The following is a 19076-nucleotide window of genomic DNA, read 5'->3' on the forward strand; positions in this document are numbered from 1 at the left end:
AAGACATAGCTACTTAAAATACATATTAAGTGGAGGAGCCATTTTCACTATCCACCTGAGTGGCGCTGTGGGGGATAGTGGAAGGATATTTAAGGTGCCCACTAATTGATTCAGGTGTGGCGCACAGGAAGTCTTTTGTTTTTGAACGCAGGCTGGCGGGATTTTGAGTTCTTTTTTTGACTGCTTTATGCTTTCGTTTTGCAAGTTATTAAATGGATTGACATATAAGAACTAATTTTTTGCTTACAAGAGTATTATTGAGTGTGACTCAATGGAAGTCACGGAAGCAAAGAAGATCCTAACAGCCACGAGTGCATAACGAAGCAAAGTTGTGTCACCATTAAGTGAATCTAAATATTGAGTGTATCAAGCAACTCACAGCATTGATTGTTCACAGAAAGTATGCAGCAGTAAGGAAAACAGGCAGGGCTATATGTGAGTTGTCAAACCAAGCCTAACAATAAACCCTGTGTGTTCTCACTTGTGTACACCTGACCTCTGTGTAAAGGTGGCACAATTTATGGTGGTTAAAAAAATATTTCACACGCTAGAGATTTCACCAAAACCTTTTTTCTCTCATCAGGACAGGATGCACCTCTGCACCACAAGAGATGCTAAAGTTGGCTCATCACCAGCTAAGTCAACATTGAAAACCATGCCATGTCATGTAATATAAAGCCGTCAGAAAAATAGACAAGCTCTCTCGACTGTGAATTTTCCAGGCTCTGCATACGTTTCAGGAGGAAAGGAAGAGGAGAGCACCCTGCACAAATCAGTCATGTTCAAGGGAATACCAAACAAGGACAGCTGTGATTGCAGTAAGGGGAGAAGCTGCTTTGTTCATAGGAGGAGATGACTGGGTAATCAGGGTGTACTATGACCATGTCAAGAGAGACAGTGAAAAGAAGACTGGTAGGTCTCTACTCTACCAGAATCAGACTGACTCAGAAAAGAGCCGTGATGACTGGAAGTCCAGTGAGTAATATAGTCATTACCCTCTTTCTGTCATTCTCATCCCTCCAGATGAGAACCAGAGTTGTCTGTATGAAGGTGTATATTAGAGCAAGCCTTGGCAGGAAACAGACAAGGTGTGGGCTGGAATGATTTGGATAGAGAAGTTCAAAATATAAAGACAGCTATAGAAAACTTTCTCCTGGTACATGTATCCTGGCGGTCACACCGTTTGCCTGAGGAGCACAGAAGGCTGGATGAAGCTTGGCTCTAGAAAATATGTAGTTCGACTCTACTGTTTCCCCAGAAGCTCTGCAGGCTGGTGAAGCTGTCCCACAATCCCCTTCCTGATCTGTCTCTTGAGCTGTAGCGTGTGAAGCCACCTGTTGTTCTTTTGCTCTTATACTTGCGCTGCGGTTACTGAGGGTATCCTGAGATCAAATTCTGCCATTATTATTCTATTCAGTGATCTCGGAAAGGGGAGATACTATGATGTTATAACAATGGCAAAGGGCCAGAGTGCCAGAAAAGAAGGCCAGACATAAACATGCAGTGAAACAGAGGACCACGAGGTTAAATAATAGGTAACCTATCTGACTGAACATATTATTATATATAATTATTTCTATTAACATATCAGCTAGTCAGAGTTTGGTTTTAAAAGCAGCCTTTGAAAGCAGAACAGAGAAACGTTCAATGGACGTTGAATAAACAAGGGGATGTCCAATCCATCCAGCAGCGATTCAGCGTGACGTCTAAAAATGAATGAAAATAGAAACATACGGATACATGACAAGCGCTAAGAGATAAATGTTGCACAAATAGCATTGTTCAAATCGTCACATGCTGACCAGTGAGGAAAATTCGGATTTTACTCGCACATACAAAGCATGTCAGTCACGATGTCAATGGTTCGCTTAACGAGCAGGCACAGAGTCCTATTTGTCCGAAGGCACGTGAAGGCAGCAGGAGTCACGCGTTGTTTGCCTCAAAATACAAATATGGCGGATGATGGAGAGTCGCTGGAGTCTTGGCTTAGTAAGTACATTTAAAACTCTTTTTTTCTCAGCATTATGTTATTATTATTATACTAAAGAAACGCGCGTGTGTGCTGCACCACAATGCGCGTATTAAACGCTAGTTGGACTTGCATGACATTACTGTATTTGAAAATTGCCTTGCTAATTCGTCTGTGTTGTCAGAAGAAGCTAACACAGACAGCTGCTTGCTACTGGTGGGTCTTGATAGTCAAAATAAGCTTTGTGATTTGGTTTACCTGTGTCTTAGGTTTGTAATCCGTATGCCAGCGAGAATAAAAATGATTATATTCTGGTAGCGAACAACAGTATGTCTTTGTGTCTCTTCCTGGAGTTGTACAAACACCTCCAGGCGTTATCCTTACAAAATTACTTCAAACAGCAACAGCAGACTTGTTCAGTGAAGTGTTTTGGGGCCAATTAAGAGAGACAGTTGAGATAAAATTGTGGGATGGCAACGAGGTTGTTTAGAAGCTCAGGAGGTGACTTGACAGGCTTCATGAGCTTCCCAGGGACGTAGGGACATAACTACTGAAATCTGCTGCTAGGTTTGCACCATTGTTCATGAGAGAATGTATCGCTTTCAGACAAAGCTACCAACCCCTCCAACAGACAAGAAGACTGGGAGTATATCATGGGATTCTGTGATCAAATTAATAAGGAGCTAGAAGGGTAGGTCCCCATTCATTCAACAAACACACTCACTCCCATAACGTTGAATTCCACAAATCTAATCCAGTAGTCACTGCTGTTATGGTAAAGAACACACTGAGATCTGTATTGCTTGTGTTAGGGATGTTCTGATGAAGTTATTATTTTTATTTTTTTTTGGCTCTGATTCCCATAGTTTAATATTGAGTGTCGGCTGACGATTTGTGTGTGTGTGTTTTGTAAATTAACAGAATTTCCTCCCCTGGAGATTCGTGAAGGCAATTCTTTTCTTACTTTTATTCTCCTAGATCATGTGTGAACTGAGCAACTCTATTAAGTGCAATACATTTCAAAAACAATCCAATGTAGGCTTATATGTAACAGTTGAATAGCTCTGCCATGCATTCAGCAAAAAAAAAAAAAATAGATTTTATTTTTATATTACAGTGTAACAGTAGAGCCTTCTTTGTTGCCCATAAATGATGCTAAAGAAACTAAAAGCACAAAAAAGACAATGTTCAAACAAAGACAACACTTGGAGCTGGATGGTTTTAACAAAATTAAAATGAAACAGCTAACAAATTTAAACATCTTATGCTCTGTGGTGTACAGCTTAATTTGAACTTTTATGCTGTCCCAACAAATACTGTATCGCAGTACTGTTTAGACCAGCGTTGTAAAATAATACAACAGAAACTTTTTCTCAGTTCTGTAAGGTACGTCAATGCAGCAGACATGTGTAGACTTAGATAAACTTAGATAAACTTTATTCATCCACAAGGGAAATTGCTTAAATTGTAGTCATATTCTTTCAACTTTGGTCGCCTTGATTGGACTGGTGACCGATTGGGACACCCCTAGCTTGTGTTTTTCTTTTTTGTTTGTTTGTTTTTTAAATTTGTATCACATTGTTTCTTTCTGTAATATTTTTCAGTCCACAAATCTCTGTCAGACTACTGGCATACAAGATTCAGTCCCCTCAGGAATGGGAGGCGATGCAAGCATTAACGGTCTGTATCCTGTCACTCTGTTTTTCATTCTGATGTCCTTCAGCATAACATAACTTGCAGAGGTCAGAGATATTTATTTAAGCATGCTCTGCTCTTTTAGGCTCTTGAGGCCTGTATGAAGAACTGTGGGCGAAGGTTTCACAACGAAGTGGGGAAATTTAAGTTTTTAAATGAATTAATTAAGGTGGTTTCACCCAAAGTAAGTAAATGTTTAACACCCCTCTAATGTGGATACAATTGTTTGAATTCATGTTTGGTGTCATTCTAAGCTGTGCATCCGTTGTTTTACAGTACCTCGGAGATAAAGTATCAGAAAAGGTGAAGAAAAAAGTGATAGAGATGCTGTATAGTTGGACAGTGTCGCTACCAGATGAAGCAAAGATTGGTGAAGCGTATCAGATGCTGAAGTCACAGGGTAAGAAATCTGACATTTTGTACTATTAATTTGTGGTCATGAGGTTTAATTACACAGTAAAACTATATGCAGGGTTTCAGCAGACTCTTAATGAAGTCTAAAATTTAATAATCCCAATTTAAGGCATTAAAATGTCCTAAATACAAGCGTATTTTGCATTGTAGGTCTTAAATTACATTTGGTTAAGTCTTAAATCCTTGCGTCCATTTACCGCTTTAATCGCTTTTTGTTCAATGCGGTGGTGGGAAAGCGGAGAGATTCTTTCGTCACGTAACGTTTGTTAGTCTTATGGATTTTGGCAATCTTTTGGATTTGAGACTTCTTCCGTCACATGAACCTTGTTGTCAACTTGGGAAATGGGCAAATGTAAGTTGTAATGATTGCTGGCTTGAACTCAGTGATTTTTTTGGTTGGCTGAAACGTGTGCCTAACAGTTCTTATGAGGTGTACTGCACATTGTGCAAGAGGACACTCAAACTCTGAAGCCTGGGTGTGAAGGCACTGGAGTCTCACTTAAAAGCAGAGAAACACCTGACTGTCTTAAAAGTCTCCAACAATCTCATGCGGTCACCCAGTTTTGTTCACCGTTGCCAGGTCCAAGTACAGCCAGAGACAGTGTTAGAGCCAACTCTGTGCGAACTGTGCAAAACACAGACTCTACCGATTCTGCTGCCTGATCGCCATCAAGTGATGTGTGGGAAACCTTTGATCATCTGCAACTCTGAAAGCTGAAGTCTTGTGGATTTTAAACACCGCAACAAAGCATCATTCGAATAAAAGCTTATTGAGGAACTTTTTCAGGATATGTTTCCCTATTCAAACTGATCCAACCGATCCAAACCTTTCCTAACGTCGCTCTCTCACTGAATGTGAATTGGAATGTTAACATTGAAAATTTTGGGATGCACTACCTGTTTCAGCCCCTTGAATAGCTGTCCATTGAAAAGCAATGTGTTTCAAAGCCATTTAATTCCACTGAAATACAATGCAAAACTGTGCATGGCCCATGGGATGGAGGAAGTTGGGACATGTCTCAGTGCATGTTAAATCACTTCTAGAAGGTATAAGCTTTCAGAAAATGTATAGTTCATGCTGTTTTAAGATTTGTGAATCAAGAATGGAAAAAAAAAGTTGGTTTTTGGGTGGGGGTTGAAGTATGACCCCCTCTGGCCCATGGCCTACTATGTTTCTGTTCCTCATTAGTGGAGCCCACCCCAGGGATGTCCTGAGTTGATAGTTGCAGTAAGAACGACAATAAATGTTGTTATTTTGAAAGTAATTGTGGGTCTTTGATTTTCCTTATTTTTTGTACTTTGTGTAGGTTTTAACTTTAACCCATACTGGTCTTAAAAAGGTCCTAAAAAGTCTTAAATTTCACTTGTTCAAACCTGCAGAAACCCTGTATATGAATGTGCGACATTGGCACTCAGAAATTATACAGACAATTTACCACTGTCTTTTTTAAGGTAATGTTGTGTTTATTTTAGGTATTGTTTTAGCTGACCCAGAAATCCCTCTTGATGCTACTTTAATACCGTCACCTTCTCCACGACCCAAGAATCCAGTATTTGATGATGAGAAGAAGAGCAAGGTAAGAGGAACTATTTTGGGAGGTCTTTGTGTGAACACTACAGCATACACACTCTCTCGAATCATGCCTGTTACAGATACAGATTTTCAATAAACTGTTACTGACAATGACTGATTATTAAAAACTGACTTGTTGAGACAACATCTTACCCCAGATATGCCTAAATCATTCATGCAACCCTATTCAGACCTTGCATTAACATCAGACCAGGGCTATCTGATCACAAGTGGCCAGCTTTTAGTACCTGTGTTTAGACATGGCATTAACAAATGCGTCTCCAGCCAGCTCTGCAGATCCAATTTCAATTTCGTGCTCAGTATGTAAATAAACTGCGACATCATTTGGGGCGAAGTAGAATATTTTAACAGCTAATGGATGTCTACCACTGTTTCAGAATCATAAACAGCACTGTGTTTTGTGTGTGTGTCATGACTTGGACAAACATGTTAAGTTATTATTTATTGATCTCTGTTAGACCTGCACAAACTGATTAGAACTCCAACCCTCTATATGCGCCCTAATCTCTGGTGATAAAGGGAAATGAAGAGACCAACAAATGAGGAAATACGTAACACAATCACATGCAGCTCCTTATACATCAACGTGATCCTGTCAATAATTAACCACATGCTAATACCTTATGACAGAAACACGCACAGTGTCCTCATATGAAATGCTTTCAGTTGCATATTCTTGTTCATATTTATTCATTAATTAGTTAATGTTTAAAAAGCAGAGTTTCCCCTACCATTATATTAGAGACTAAGTAGCTCTGTATACTTTCATTTTAGACAGCTGAAAGCTAGCAGTTTGCCCATCCTAATTGTTTATAATAAACTGTCTATCACATAGAGCTTCAGAATTTTACTGATAAATGTTAAAAAATGTCTCAACTAACTTTAAATGGAATCATAAATAACTCTTTCATAGCCATATACTTTAATGTTGTTTTCATTCTTGAATGTGAATTTTGCTTAAAAGATGATATACTGAAAATTGAGAGGAACAAAAAATGAATGAGGATTTCTCTCATCTCTAACTTTTGTTGTCCCACAAAAATAAATACCAAATTTATGTGCACTTGTGACGCAGCTACCTCATTAGATACTGCACAAAAAACAAGTTATGACTATATGTTTACTTAGTGTCTACTGGCGTTGATTTGTGGATGAAGTTGGTGTTTTTTTAAGGTTGTGGGAGCTGGAGTTGTTTTGCTGCTGTCTGGTGATCTGTGGGAAACAGGCTTGTCTGTTTGGTCACTAATGGTCTCTCATCTCTCTGCAGAGATTAGCAGAACTGCTTAAAAGCAAAAAGCCTGAAGATCTGCAAGAGGCCAATCTGCTCATCAAGAACATGGTCAAGGAGGTGTGTCAGTTCCAAATGAAAAGTTTTAATTGTTGTGGTTGAGTTTTCTTAAGCCCGGCTGCTTTCTAATTTTTCACCTCAAACTAGTGTTTTCAACTCGTTATCAGGTTTTGTGAGTTTGATAAACAAATTCCACTCAACAGTTTCTTTTTTACTTGTTTTTTTTTTTTTTTTGCATCAGGATGAGGTGAGAACACAGAGAGTAACGAAGCTAAAAAGCACACTGGAGGCAGTCGACAACAGTGTCAAACTTCTTAATGAGATGCTTGCTCACTTCAGCCCGGAAGACTCCACAGATGGAGACAAGGAGCTTATTAGGGTTGGTTCTCTGTTATATAAGTTCCAAATGACCTTTTTAAAGCAATTCACTTGTTTTTTTTGGCCATAATTGACCTTTCTGGAAACACTTGCAAATGTCCAAATGTTAATGATACAACCTCAAGACATTCATAAAATAATTTGGTGTGGAGCAGGAAGTCAAAATGGTATATTTATTAGAAAAACAGTTTTTGTATAAGTACACTTATAAAGAAGTAACACTTTTTATGAAATTTATTGAAATATAAGGACTATATGCAATACAATTATCCTATATATTCTTTGTAATGGAGCTGAGTATGAGAAACATGTTACATGATACAGCAGTGGTTATTTTTTCGTATTTTCCTTTTTTTTCAGGAGTTATATGGTGATTGTGACAGGCTAAGGCAAACGGTGTTTAAGCTTGCCACTGAGACTGAGGATAATGACAGCAGCTTGGGTAAGAGATCCTGTAATTTGTTCCTGTTGACTGTGATGACAGTGAGTTTTGCTATTTTTGCTTGCGCTGACATGAGACCAACATCTATCAGACCCACTCAGCCTCTAAAAATAGTCTGCTTACATTTCACAAATACTGTGGGAAAAATTGCTTTTTTTTTTTTTTTTAATAACAAAACTTTCATAAATCTCACCCTGGTCTACTTCAGGAGACATTTTGCAGGCTAGTGACGATCTCTCCCAAGTCATTAACTCCTATAAGAAGATTGTGGAAGGACACACCATCAATGGGGATACTGATGAAGCACAACAAACATCAGCCAGACAAGGTAAATTAAAACTGTTAGGTCATTTTAGTTTACAATTAGACATCTTCACTGTAGGTTTTGCAGGATTTCATTAAATATTGTAGCATGGTAGTTTCTTAGCAGTCACAGTATTGGCTCACATTTTAAAAGCTAAAATGTCATAAGGAAGTTATTTTCATATGTTTGTGTGTTTGGGCGAAGTGTCCCTTTAAATTGTGCCTGACAGATGGCTGTATAATCTTTTGAGTACATTTGGTTACATACTTCTTTGCCAGTTCTGATGTTTTGCTCTATCTGATAGGCACTGGACGCACAAATCAGTCAGAGATTCTGATTGACCTGGTGGGTGTGGACATGCAGAGTCCCTCTCCAAGCAGGCAGCAAACCCCAGTAACTCCTCTGTCATTTCCTGTTGACCTGCTGTGCGGATCGGCAGCCACAGATGCTCAAACCCAGAGTCTTGGCACACCCTCTGCAGCATTCTCACTGCTGGATGAAGAGCTGCTGTCCTTAGGTAACAGGCAGTACGATGTACGTATGTATGATTCTTTTCTGTTATGTATGACATGTTTTTCAATATATTTGTGTATTTACAGGCCTCAATGAACCTGTTCCTGATCCAAGTGAATCAACACACATAAACCTGAGCAATCATTTGCAGGATTCCAGTAAAAATTTGGGCCTTTTTGACACCAATTTACCTACAGTTCCTGGATTCTCCACATCCTCACTCTTTCTAGATAGCCTCTCTACAACAGTTGCCCCAATTAGTCCTACCAACACTTCTACAACTGCCTCTGGCTTAAGCTTCCCGGGCCCTGTCTTTTGCACACCTCCGGTTTCTACAGCATCTGTCCCGACCACAACAGTCATTCTACCACAACCCCTCAGTTCAGTACTGACCTCCATGGCCCCGGATGCTTTTCCTCAGTCATTCAGCACGACTTTGCCTCCTCCGCCAGCCGCACATGTTACCCTACAGCAGGTCACCAGTTCACCTGGAGTCTTTCACTCACCCTCGGCTTCTATCAGTAACAATCTGCAAGACCTCACCTTGCTGGATATGGGCAGTACTAATAAGTGAGTAATGCATGTGGCATGAAACAAACTTGGGTAGAGTAGGTGTCCACCTGCCACACAAAATATCTTGCATTCTGCATCCCCTTTTCATGAAATCTCATTAAGTGCCTGCCACAGTTCTATTCTAGTGTTTTGTAAAATTGCCCTGGTTGGCCTGAGTGGGTGTCTAAACAGTCAATACTTTAAAGGTACTTCTGCCCAATGAGATGCTTTCCAGTGATTTCTCTGTTTTGCCAAACACAGGTTTGCAGTTGGCAAGATGATTGGCAAGACTGTCTTGTCCTCTGATAGAAAGTGACACTAGTAGCCACTTAACAAGCTATGTTCTGTTCACTGTGACAAAGAAACATTACTTCATGTGGTAAGATATTTTTTGGAACACAGTGCAAATTACATTTAAATAAATAACTTTTAATAACAAACCAAACTGCAATATTGGTCTGGAGTTGCAGGTAATATTTAATCGTATTCCGCTTTCTTCGCCTTGTTATCATACAGGTATATTCTTGTCAATTTAAATTTAGACATTAAGGAAGCTATAATGTCCTTGAAGGTATCAAGATCTATACAATAAAACTGGTATGATAGACTTTGGTAGCTTGTTCAAGACTGAATATCTGAATTCTCTTGCTTCTCTTCCAGTATTGGTGTTACCGCCACCACATCCACATCACTGATTGCAGGAGGACTGCAAGAGTGGTCTACTCCGCCCACAACCAAGAGTCAGGCAGATGACAGCCCTCCGTTGCGCTCTCTGTCCCCCATCCTTCCCCTGAGCCAAGTCAATCCAGGCTGGGGACAAGAGGTGTCCCTGGCCAATGTATTTGTCCCTTTGGATGCCATCAAGCCCAGTGAGTTCCACAAAGTACAGTTTATGATTTACGTGTCTTTTAAGGAGTCAAACTTTCCTTATTTCATTATTTATAATCTGCAGAAAAGCCTTTGCTGTTAATAAAATAGAGGCAGGAAAATGTGATATGGTACATTGAAGGTAGTCTTTAATCAGACATTTATGAGGCCATTATTGTAGCAAAACTATCTACAAATGTGTATTTCAATCCGTGTGTGTGTAACTGGATTTGCAAATGTGTGAAAAAAATCCGTGTGTGTAACCAGATTTGCAAAAGTGTAAAAAACATCTGTGTCTATAACTAGATTTGCAAAAGTGTAAAAAAAATCCGCGAATGCGTACATCGATCTGTATGCGTAGATAAACCTGTAAATGTGTGATCTGTAAATATCTGGCCTCTCCATTGGATGTGTTCTTACACGTGACTTTTGCTACACTTCTGCCGCGGCAGATCCGCAAATGCGCGCAGCGATTTGCAAATGCGTGTGGAGATTTGTCTGTGTGCCTCCGTAGCTATACAGCTACATACCACCAGTGGGCGCTAGGCTAGCACCCAATGATATTAGCTACCGGCTACCTGGGCTGGCTGGTACCACAGACCATATACTGGTCCCGATCCCGATGCAATGGAGGCTGGATGTCGTGCTGTAACTACATAACAGGGCTCTCAAATGAGACACACACATTCAATAAGTTCACACGCTCACACGCCACGCTGAGAAGTGATAAAATTCGCCGCAAATTATTAACATAGGCTGTTTAAAATGAGTAATGAGGCGAAAGCAGACTCCTCTGCTTGAATCAGCGACCTATCTATCAGCAAATCGATGGGACAAAATAGTATTTTTAGTCGCCAGGTGAAATAGTAGCGCGTGCACACGTCAAAGAAGAGCTGGAAGTGGAAGCCCGGGAGGATGAACTTATTTTAATGCGTGAGAGCCCTGTTATGTAGTTACAGCACGCCATCCAGCCTCCATTGCATCGGGATCGGGCCCCACCGTTCGTCCCAGCCATACAGTCTGTGGTACCAGCCGCCCACCCCAGGTAGCCGGTAGCTAATATCATTGGGTGCTAGCCTAGCGCCCACTGGTGGTATGTAGCTGTATAGCTACGGAGGCACACAGACAAATCTCCACACGCATTTGCAAATCGCTGCGCGCATTTGCGGATCTGCCGCGGCAGAAGTGTAGCAAAAGTCACGTGTAAGAACACATCCAATGGAGAGGCCAGATATTTACAGATCACACATTTACAGGTTTATCTACGCATACAGATCGATGTACGCATTCGCAGATTTTTTTTACACTTTTGCAAATCTAGTTATAGACACAGATGTTTTTTACACATTTGCAAATCCAGTTACACACACACGGATTTTTTTCACACATTTGCAAATCCAGTTACACACACACAGATTTTTTTTACACATTTGCAAATGTAGTTACACACACACGGATTGAAATACACATTTGTAGATAGTTTTGCTACAATAATGGCCCCATAGACATTAGTCTATGCCATTTTAGAAATGTGAGTTTCTGTGTCCTTGAATATACAGTTCTTTCTAAAGTAGTATGATGAAAAGCATGTACTTGTATTAGAATAAAATAGGAAAAAGAATGCACCTAAACAGCACAGCTTCTCCCAGGTACAGTTGTATCTCGGAGAAGCCAGAGTTCTTCTGGATTAATAATAATAATAATAATAATAATAATAATAAATTTTATTTATAAAGCACTTTACATCAAATATCTCAAAGTGCTACAGGTTAAAAAGAAGAAGAAAAGGTTTTAAAAAAGAAAAAACATCTAAAGGGGACCAAAAGCTTTGCTAAAAAGAAATGTCTTAAGACCTTTTTTAAAACAGTCAGTGGATTGTGGTGCCCTCAAGGTGTCAGGGAGGGCATTCCACAGACGTGGGGCAGCAGCACAGAAGGCCCTATCTCCCATGGTCCTCCGTCTGGTTCTGGGTATGTGGAGGAGGTTTGATTGAGTGGAGCGGAGGGAGCGTGTTGTGTTTTGTGGATTGATGATTTCTTTGAGATAGGGGGGTGCGTGTCCATGGATGCATTGGTGAGTGAGGAGGGAAACTTTGTACTCAATCCTGGTGGAGACGGGAAGCCAGTGGAGTGAGTGGAGAATGGGGGTAATGTGCTCATGTTTCCGCACTCTCATCAGGATCCTAGCTGCAGAGTTTTGGATGTACTGAAGCCTCTGCAGACTCTTGCTAGGAATCCCGATGAGAAGTGCGTTACAGTAGTCCAGTCTGGAGGAGACAAAAGCATGAACCAGCTTTTCAGCATCTGAGAGGGAGAGAATGGGGCGGAGTTTGGAAATGTTACGGAGGTGGTAGAAGGAGGTCTTGCAGAGGTGATTTATATGGGCTTCAAACGTGAGTTGAGAGTCCATTTTTACACCAAGATTAGTGACTGTTGATGAAAGGGGGATGTTGGCGCCAGAGAAGGTGATGCTGGTTATGGATGATGATTTGGTCTGGTGAGGGGTGCCAATCAGTATGGCTTCGGTTTTGGAGCTGTTTAGTTGGAGGAAATTGTGCTCCATCCATGACTTTATCTCCTCCAGGCAGGAGGTGAGTTTTGATGGGGATGACAGTGAGGATGGGGTTGCAGCTGTGGCATTTACATAAAGCTGCGTGTCATCAGCATAGCAGTGGAATGAAATTTTGTGACGGCTGATGATTTGGCCAAGGGGGGTGAGGTAGAGGATGAAGAGGATGGGGCCAAGGACTGATCCCTGGGGGACACCGCAGGTGACTGTGTGTGGATGTGATTTGGAGTGACCCAGGGAGATGTATTCTGTCCGGTTTGTGAGGTATGACTTGAACCAACTGAGAGCAGTGTCATTGAGTCCAGTGGTGAGGTGGAGCCGGTTTAAAAGAATGCCATGGTCGACAGTGTCAAAAGCAGCAGAAAGATCCAGGAGGATGAGGAGGGAGGGAGAGCCACCATCAGATGACATGAGGAGGTCGTTTGTGACTCTGACGAGGGCGGTCTCTGTGCTGTGAGCGGAGCGGAAACCGGACTGGAATTTTTCAAAAAGGTTATTATGTTTGAGGTGGTCCAGAAGGTGGGTGGCAACTGCTTTCTCAAGTACTTTCGATATGAAGGGGAGATTAGAAATGGGCCTATAGTTGGATAGGACGTCCGGATCAAGAGTGGGTTTTTTGAGTAATGGTCTGATTATGGCATTTTTTAAGGCAGGGGGAACGTGACCAGTTTGGAGGGAATGATTTATAATAGCGGTGATCAGGGGGGTTAGGACAGTGATATGGGTTTTCACCAGGGAGGTTGGGAGAGGGTCCAGAGGACAGGTCGAGGATTTCATCTTCCTGATGATGTTCTGCACCTCTTCTGATGAAACCACAGGAAAGCAGATTAGGGGTTGTGAGACAGTATACGCTGTAGGAACAGTTTGGGTGGGAGGACCAAAAAGGGCAGAGCGAATATGTGCAATTTTTGATGTGAAAAAATCCATGAATTTATTGCACTGCTCTTCTGTAGTGGCAGTAAGTGGAGGGGGTTGTGGTTTGAGAAGGTGATTTACGGTGGAAAAAAGCTGCTTGGAATTTCCTGGACTGTTTCTGATGGCATCGGAGTAAAACTGTGACCTTGCATCTTTGAGGGACTGAGCATATTTTTGCTGTTGCACCCGGTACATTTGTTTGTGGACAGTGAGGCCAGAGGCTTTGAAGCGCCGCTCAAGGACTCGCCCTGCTGCCTTCATCTTACGAAGCCCATCTGTGAACCAGGGAGCTGAGCGGGTGAAGGTGACTGTTCTGGTTTTAACAGGGGCATGGAGGTCCAGGAGGCTGCTCAGATGGCTGTTGTAGTAGTCCACTGCTTCATCGGCTGATGAAAAGTGTGTGGAAAGATGTTGAAAGTCTGCTGCCAAGAGTTCTGGGTTTATGTTTTTTAGGTTTCTGAAACAGATATTCCGCTTAGGCTTGGAGAGGCTGGATGGGGATTGCAGATCCATAGAAATGGCCTTGTGATCAGACACACCTAGGTCATACACCTGCAGGTTGGTGAGAGGGGCAGAATTTGTAATGACCAGGTCCAAGGTGTGTCCCCTGGTGTGCGTGGGGACATCAACAAGTTGTTTTAAATTAAAACAGTCCAGTATCTGAAGAAATTCAGCTGCAAAAGGGGAGGAGGGGGTGTCAACGTGGATGTTCAGATCACCTAAAATTATGACATCGGCAGAGGATGTGCAGAAAGTTGTGAAAAGATCTGACATCTCAGTGATAAATGACGGGTTTGGTTTTGGTGGTCGGTAAATGAGGAGGAACAGCACAGGGGAAGGGGACTTAGATTTAAATGCAAGGCATTCAAATGAAGACAGTTCAGGTAATGGTTGCAGAGATAGCTCCAGATCGCTGCGATAGATAACTGACAGGCCGCCACCGCGTCCTGTGCTGCGAGCTTTCTGGAGGTAGCTATATCCCTGGGGACAGCTCTCATTTAAAGAGGAAAAAGTATTTGGTGGGTGCCAGGTCTCTGTAATGCACATATAATCCAGACGTTTATCCAGGATATGGTCATGAATAAGGCAGGATTTGTTTGTAATAGACTGTGCATTTAAGAGTTCAATTTTGCTACTTGATGATGCAACAGGTCTTTGCACTGGCCGTAGCAGACTGAAATCCACTCCGCGTTTCCCATTTAGCTCACTGAGAGGTGTTGCCATGGAGACGCCCAAACTACTTATCCGGTGGGAGACAGCGCTCTGATGACGTATGCATGGACCGGGATGGACCGGGATGGTAGGACTTGTCTGTGAGCAGACAAACTTTCTGCGGGAACTTCTATGGATGTAGCGCGGGCGGCGGAGAAGTCCAAGTTGCTTAATCACTGCAGTGCATGGTGGAGTGAAAAAACTGTTGAGATTCATCAGCTGGTTGGGGGTGTAACTCAACATAGTGGTGGTGCCGGCGACAGCGTGGAAGAAGTGCAGGTTGTTTTTAGCCGCGTAGCCAGGATGCTAGCTACAAGGACTTCCAACTCTGCGGCAGGGGCGATGGGTGGTTTCAGACTTCCCAGATGCACTTCACGATGGCAGGGACAAGCTGAGCCCAGGTTGTCCTGTGTCCACTTTGCCAGCTGAGGTAGCAGCAGCGATGACCAATTCCAGGGAGTCTCCGAGCAGGTGTTGTACGAGCAGCAACCGCTAGACTCGAAAACTACCTGATACTGACGTTATTTTGGCCCAGCGTCAGGATGGAAAAGGAGAGACACCAGCAAGCTCGAGTCCAACACAGCTCCCACCACACAAGCAGACAGCAAGTCCAACAGCAGTGAAATAGGCCTCGCCGATGGCAACCAGCAGAAAAAAAATAAATAAAACAGTTGATCACCAAAACGACCAAAACGCGAACCGGAGACAGACCCCACAAAACGCAACAAAAGTGTGGAAAAACAAAACAAACAATCAAAACAAAAAAGGCTATCTATAACTGTACAGCTAAAGTAACGAATATACAAGAATTTAAGAAAAATAATCGGGAATAAAATAGTAAAAAATAAAAAAATCCAAACAAAAACAGGTCAGACGGAGCGGCTTGAGCAGCCAGCGTCCCCCGTTGCCATGGTTTGATTTTTTTGTCTTGATATCTATCAGAACTCTACAGGGTCTATACCACTTATTGCAGGACTCTTTGTTCCTCTTGTCACCATAGATGGTTGTATATGACTGATTGTATTTTAAGGGTAATTTTCTTGTGCTGCATTATGAATTTGGGGCCAGTCAGAGGCCTAAATGAGGATGGCTAATTACAAGGCTTTAAATGAGGCTGTAAAAATTGCATATTTTTTCTGGTAGCTCTGAAAAAGGCAAGACCTAATTATATGTGGACATATAAGTTTACAAGAGAAACAGAGTAGTTAAAATAAGATAATCCTTTCATTTATCTCACAGTGGAATAAGTGTTTTATAACCTTTAAAGTTTGACATAAAGATGGCTATTTTTCCTTCAACAACCACAGTGACTTAAGGAATTGATTGCCATAACAGTCTGTTTTTCTTGATCTCTCCACTTCATCAAAATATCCTGTGGACAAGGTAATCACAAAAAAAGATTCTGAAAAGACTTAATGGCAAAGAAACAGCTTTTTCGTGTGTACTTGACTGTAGGTTGGAAACATTAGACATTAGTGCCTCTTAGTGGCTACAGTAGCAAACTGGAAAAAAGGTTTGAGGTATTGCGTGCATTTGTGTAGTGGTCTGAAAGTAATTATCAGAGCATGTGCAAATAAAATGATGTGCATAATAAATGATTGCTCTGGAAACAACGTTAGGTATTTGTGAGTAGACTCTTTGCTGCACAACACTGGCTCAAATTTCTTTGTGCCATGTGGGTCCTTTCTACACTGCATTAATCACCTTTTGCTTTTCTCCTTTTTCTTCTGTCTTTAAGGTAAAGTGTGTCCTGTGACAGCATATGACAAAAATGGTGTTCGTCTATTGCTGCATTTTGCTACTGACTGCCCACCTGGCAGGTCTGACGTGTTGGTGATGGTGGCATCCATGCTTAACACAGCCCCGCAACCGGTTAAGAATATTGTTTTGCAGGCTGCTGTGCCCAAGGTAAAACCTTTAAGTATTAACTTAGACAAATGTTCAGCTCTGAACAAAGATATTTGAGTGAAAATGAAATTGATGTCTATGGATGTCTATGCCAATTTTCCAGTCGATGAAAGTAAAGCTGCAGCCGCCCTCGGGGACAGAACTGGCTCCTTTTAACCCAATACTTCCCCCTGCTGCCATAACTCAGGTCATGCTGCTTGCCAATCCACTTAAGGTAGAGCTCAGCCTCAGGCTTTTTTTGACGTTCATACATTTGTTAATACATTCAGCATTCATTGTATTCACTGAAAGAACACCTGCTTGCTTCAGTTGTGTCTCAGATCTGAACGCGAAGCAAAGCATTACCCTCTCTCACAGTCCTATCCCTTGTTCCAGTCTCATCCTGTTTTATGACCAGTGGCATTGTCGGTGCAGGAGATATTGTGTGCTCCAAAAAGCCAATGACAGCTGCCAGCTGAGTGTGTTATGTGTTTATGTTTTGCAGGAAAAGGTCCGGATGAGATACAAAGTGACATTCAGTCTGGGAGAGCAGCCACTCACAGAAGTGGGGGAGGTGAATGAGTTTCCACCTGCTGAAACATGGGGGGCTCTATAGCCCTGACTAGCCATTTAGGATAGCAAGACACAACACTTAATATTTTTCCCACTGGCACTTAGTATGTCAGGGGAAAGGGTGGGAAATTTATATTGTATACTTTAATTGAGAAGCTTGAGATGACTTGCTGAAGTAGCCAAAGTCCTGTAGTGTATATCCAACTTAACTTTATGACAGTGCCGGGTGTAGTTGGTGAGGTGCAGTAACAAATCATAAAAAACTGGTTGAACATGGATAAAGTTTTATTTTTTTGGTGAAGTTTAATATTGCTACGTTATTACTATTTTGCCCTTTTCCTATTTTAATGTCCACATGTACTCCTGTCTCTCCATCATATCAGAATATATTGGACTTAGACTTAAATGAAGCAAAAACACACTCTGAAGGAGAATGTAAAGCCATGGTTTTATGATCATGTGACCATAAACTCAGTTTCATGTGATTTTCTGTTGATTATATATGTTTGAAAAATGTTTTGAAAAAATGCTGAAGACTTTGGGCTGGAGCAGACAAGAGCCCCTCTGTTCATAGGTTGGATTATGGATTATATTAAGATGTCATTTCTCACAGTTGCTACTGCTAGTTTATACTAAATCATAGCTCAGACTCTCATCCTTACAACTATGTTTTTAGTATTTCAGTATTTATGGTCATGAATGTATTATTTATTTTTGCTTTGGGAGAATGATATCAGATCTGTTAACATACTGCATAGTATTGCCATCAACAGCTGTGTTTCTTCAGCAGACTCTTGGACACTCAGTAATGCTGTGAGGGATTTACAAGTCTGAAGCTGTGTCTCAGAGGCTAAACTGTTACTAAATATTCAGACAGTCATGTTGAATTATGTTACATTATTTATTGGAATCCACACCTGGGTTGCTAAGCTACATGTCCTATTCCATAACCAGGCTGTAAATTCTGGATAGTGTTTTAATGTAGAAATTCCTGCGAGATATAACTGCAGCTGGGTGCGAGAGATTTGTGTGCTGCTAAGGGCAAGAATCAAGTTTTGACCCTCTGATAATTAACCCCTGGAGGAAAAGGGGCACATTGCTGGTAATCAAATTCCATATATACATTTGACCTGTAAGACAGTGTGAAAACCATGCTGATCATTTTCTCAGTATCAAGCATATGTTGTGTTTGTGTAGGAGTGTGTGTCAAACTAAGAAAATATTCTTGTGAAAGCCTTGAGAAAACAAAGTACATCAGTGGTAAAACAAACAAAAAAGGCTTGCAATGTCACCATCTAAAACCAATTTATTTATTTTTTTGTCTTTCTGGGGTTATTATTTCCTTAGATAATAGATAGTTTTCTTATAAAATTATTTATTTATCTTTGCGTGTTAAGCTAACTCATCATTGCATATTTTTTATTTTAAAAAGCTACTTCTGTGCATGGAAAAAATAAAGACTGGGAAGGATCTATTTCTCTTACCCTGTTAACATGTCTTGCCTCATTTTCCAGTGTATAGAGACCCCTGTGTGAAGCACAACATTAAGGTATATTTTAATGTGGCAATCCTCATCAGATTAAGTCAAATCTGCTGTATCCGGGGTGTAAAAACGCTTCATTACTCGTAAAGGTCCTGCACTTGACCTTAACAACAGTAACGGTGCAGGAGAGGGATCCCTTGTATTGTGATATTATAAGATAAGATTTATTGATCCCTAAAGGGAGATTTATGGGTTACAGAGGCAGGACAAGACAGTGCAAAAATACAAATTAGATAAAATATAATATTTACAGCTGTTGCACCAACCCTAAGTCAAGTGAAAAAAATGTAGAAGTGGTGGTTAGGTATACACTTCAGACATGAATACCATGAATAATGACTACTCTTACAGTAGGATTGTAC

General features: G+C 41.2%; 1 protein-coding gene across 1 annotated transcript; it reads left to right on the plus strand.

Moving 5' to 3' along the window:
• The first annotated feature begins 844 nt into the window (after positions 1-844).
• Positions 845-18654, plus strand: gga3a (golgi associated, gamma adaptin ear containing, ARF binding protein 3a). The gene is made up of 16 exons (XM_084565034.1): positions 845-1989; positions 2576-2660; positions 3574-3649; positions 3750-3848; positions 3941-4064; positions 5552-5655; positions 6940-7020; positions 7202-7339; positions 7699-7780; positions 7989-8108; positions 8389-8601; positions 8684-9167; positions 9810-10018; positions 16450-16619; positions 16723-16833; positions 17104-18654. The coding sequence occupies exons 1-16, from the start codon at positions 1842-1844 to the stop codon at positions 17212-17214; spliced, it is 2355 nt and encodes a 784-aa protein (XP_084421160.1). The 5' UTR covers positions 845-1841; the 3' UTR covers positions 17215-18654.
• The last annotated feature ends 422 nt before the right edge of the window (positions 18655-19076 follow it).

The sequence above is a fragment of the Chelon labrosus genome, assembly GCF_963514085.1.
Source record: "Chelon labrosus genome assembly, chromosome: 2".
Taxonomy (NCBI): Eukaryota; Metazoa; Chordata; class Actinopteri; order Mugiliformes; family Mugilidae; genus Chelon; species Chelon labrosus.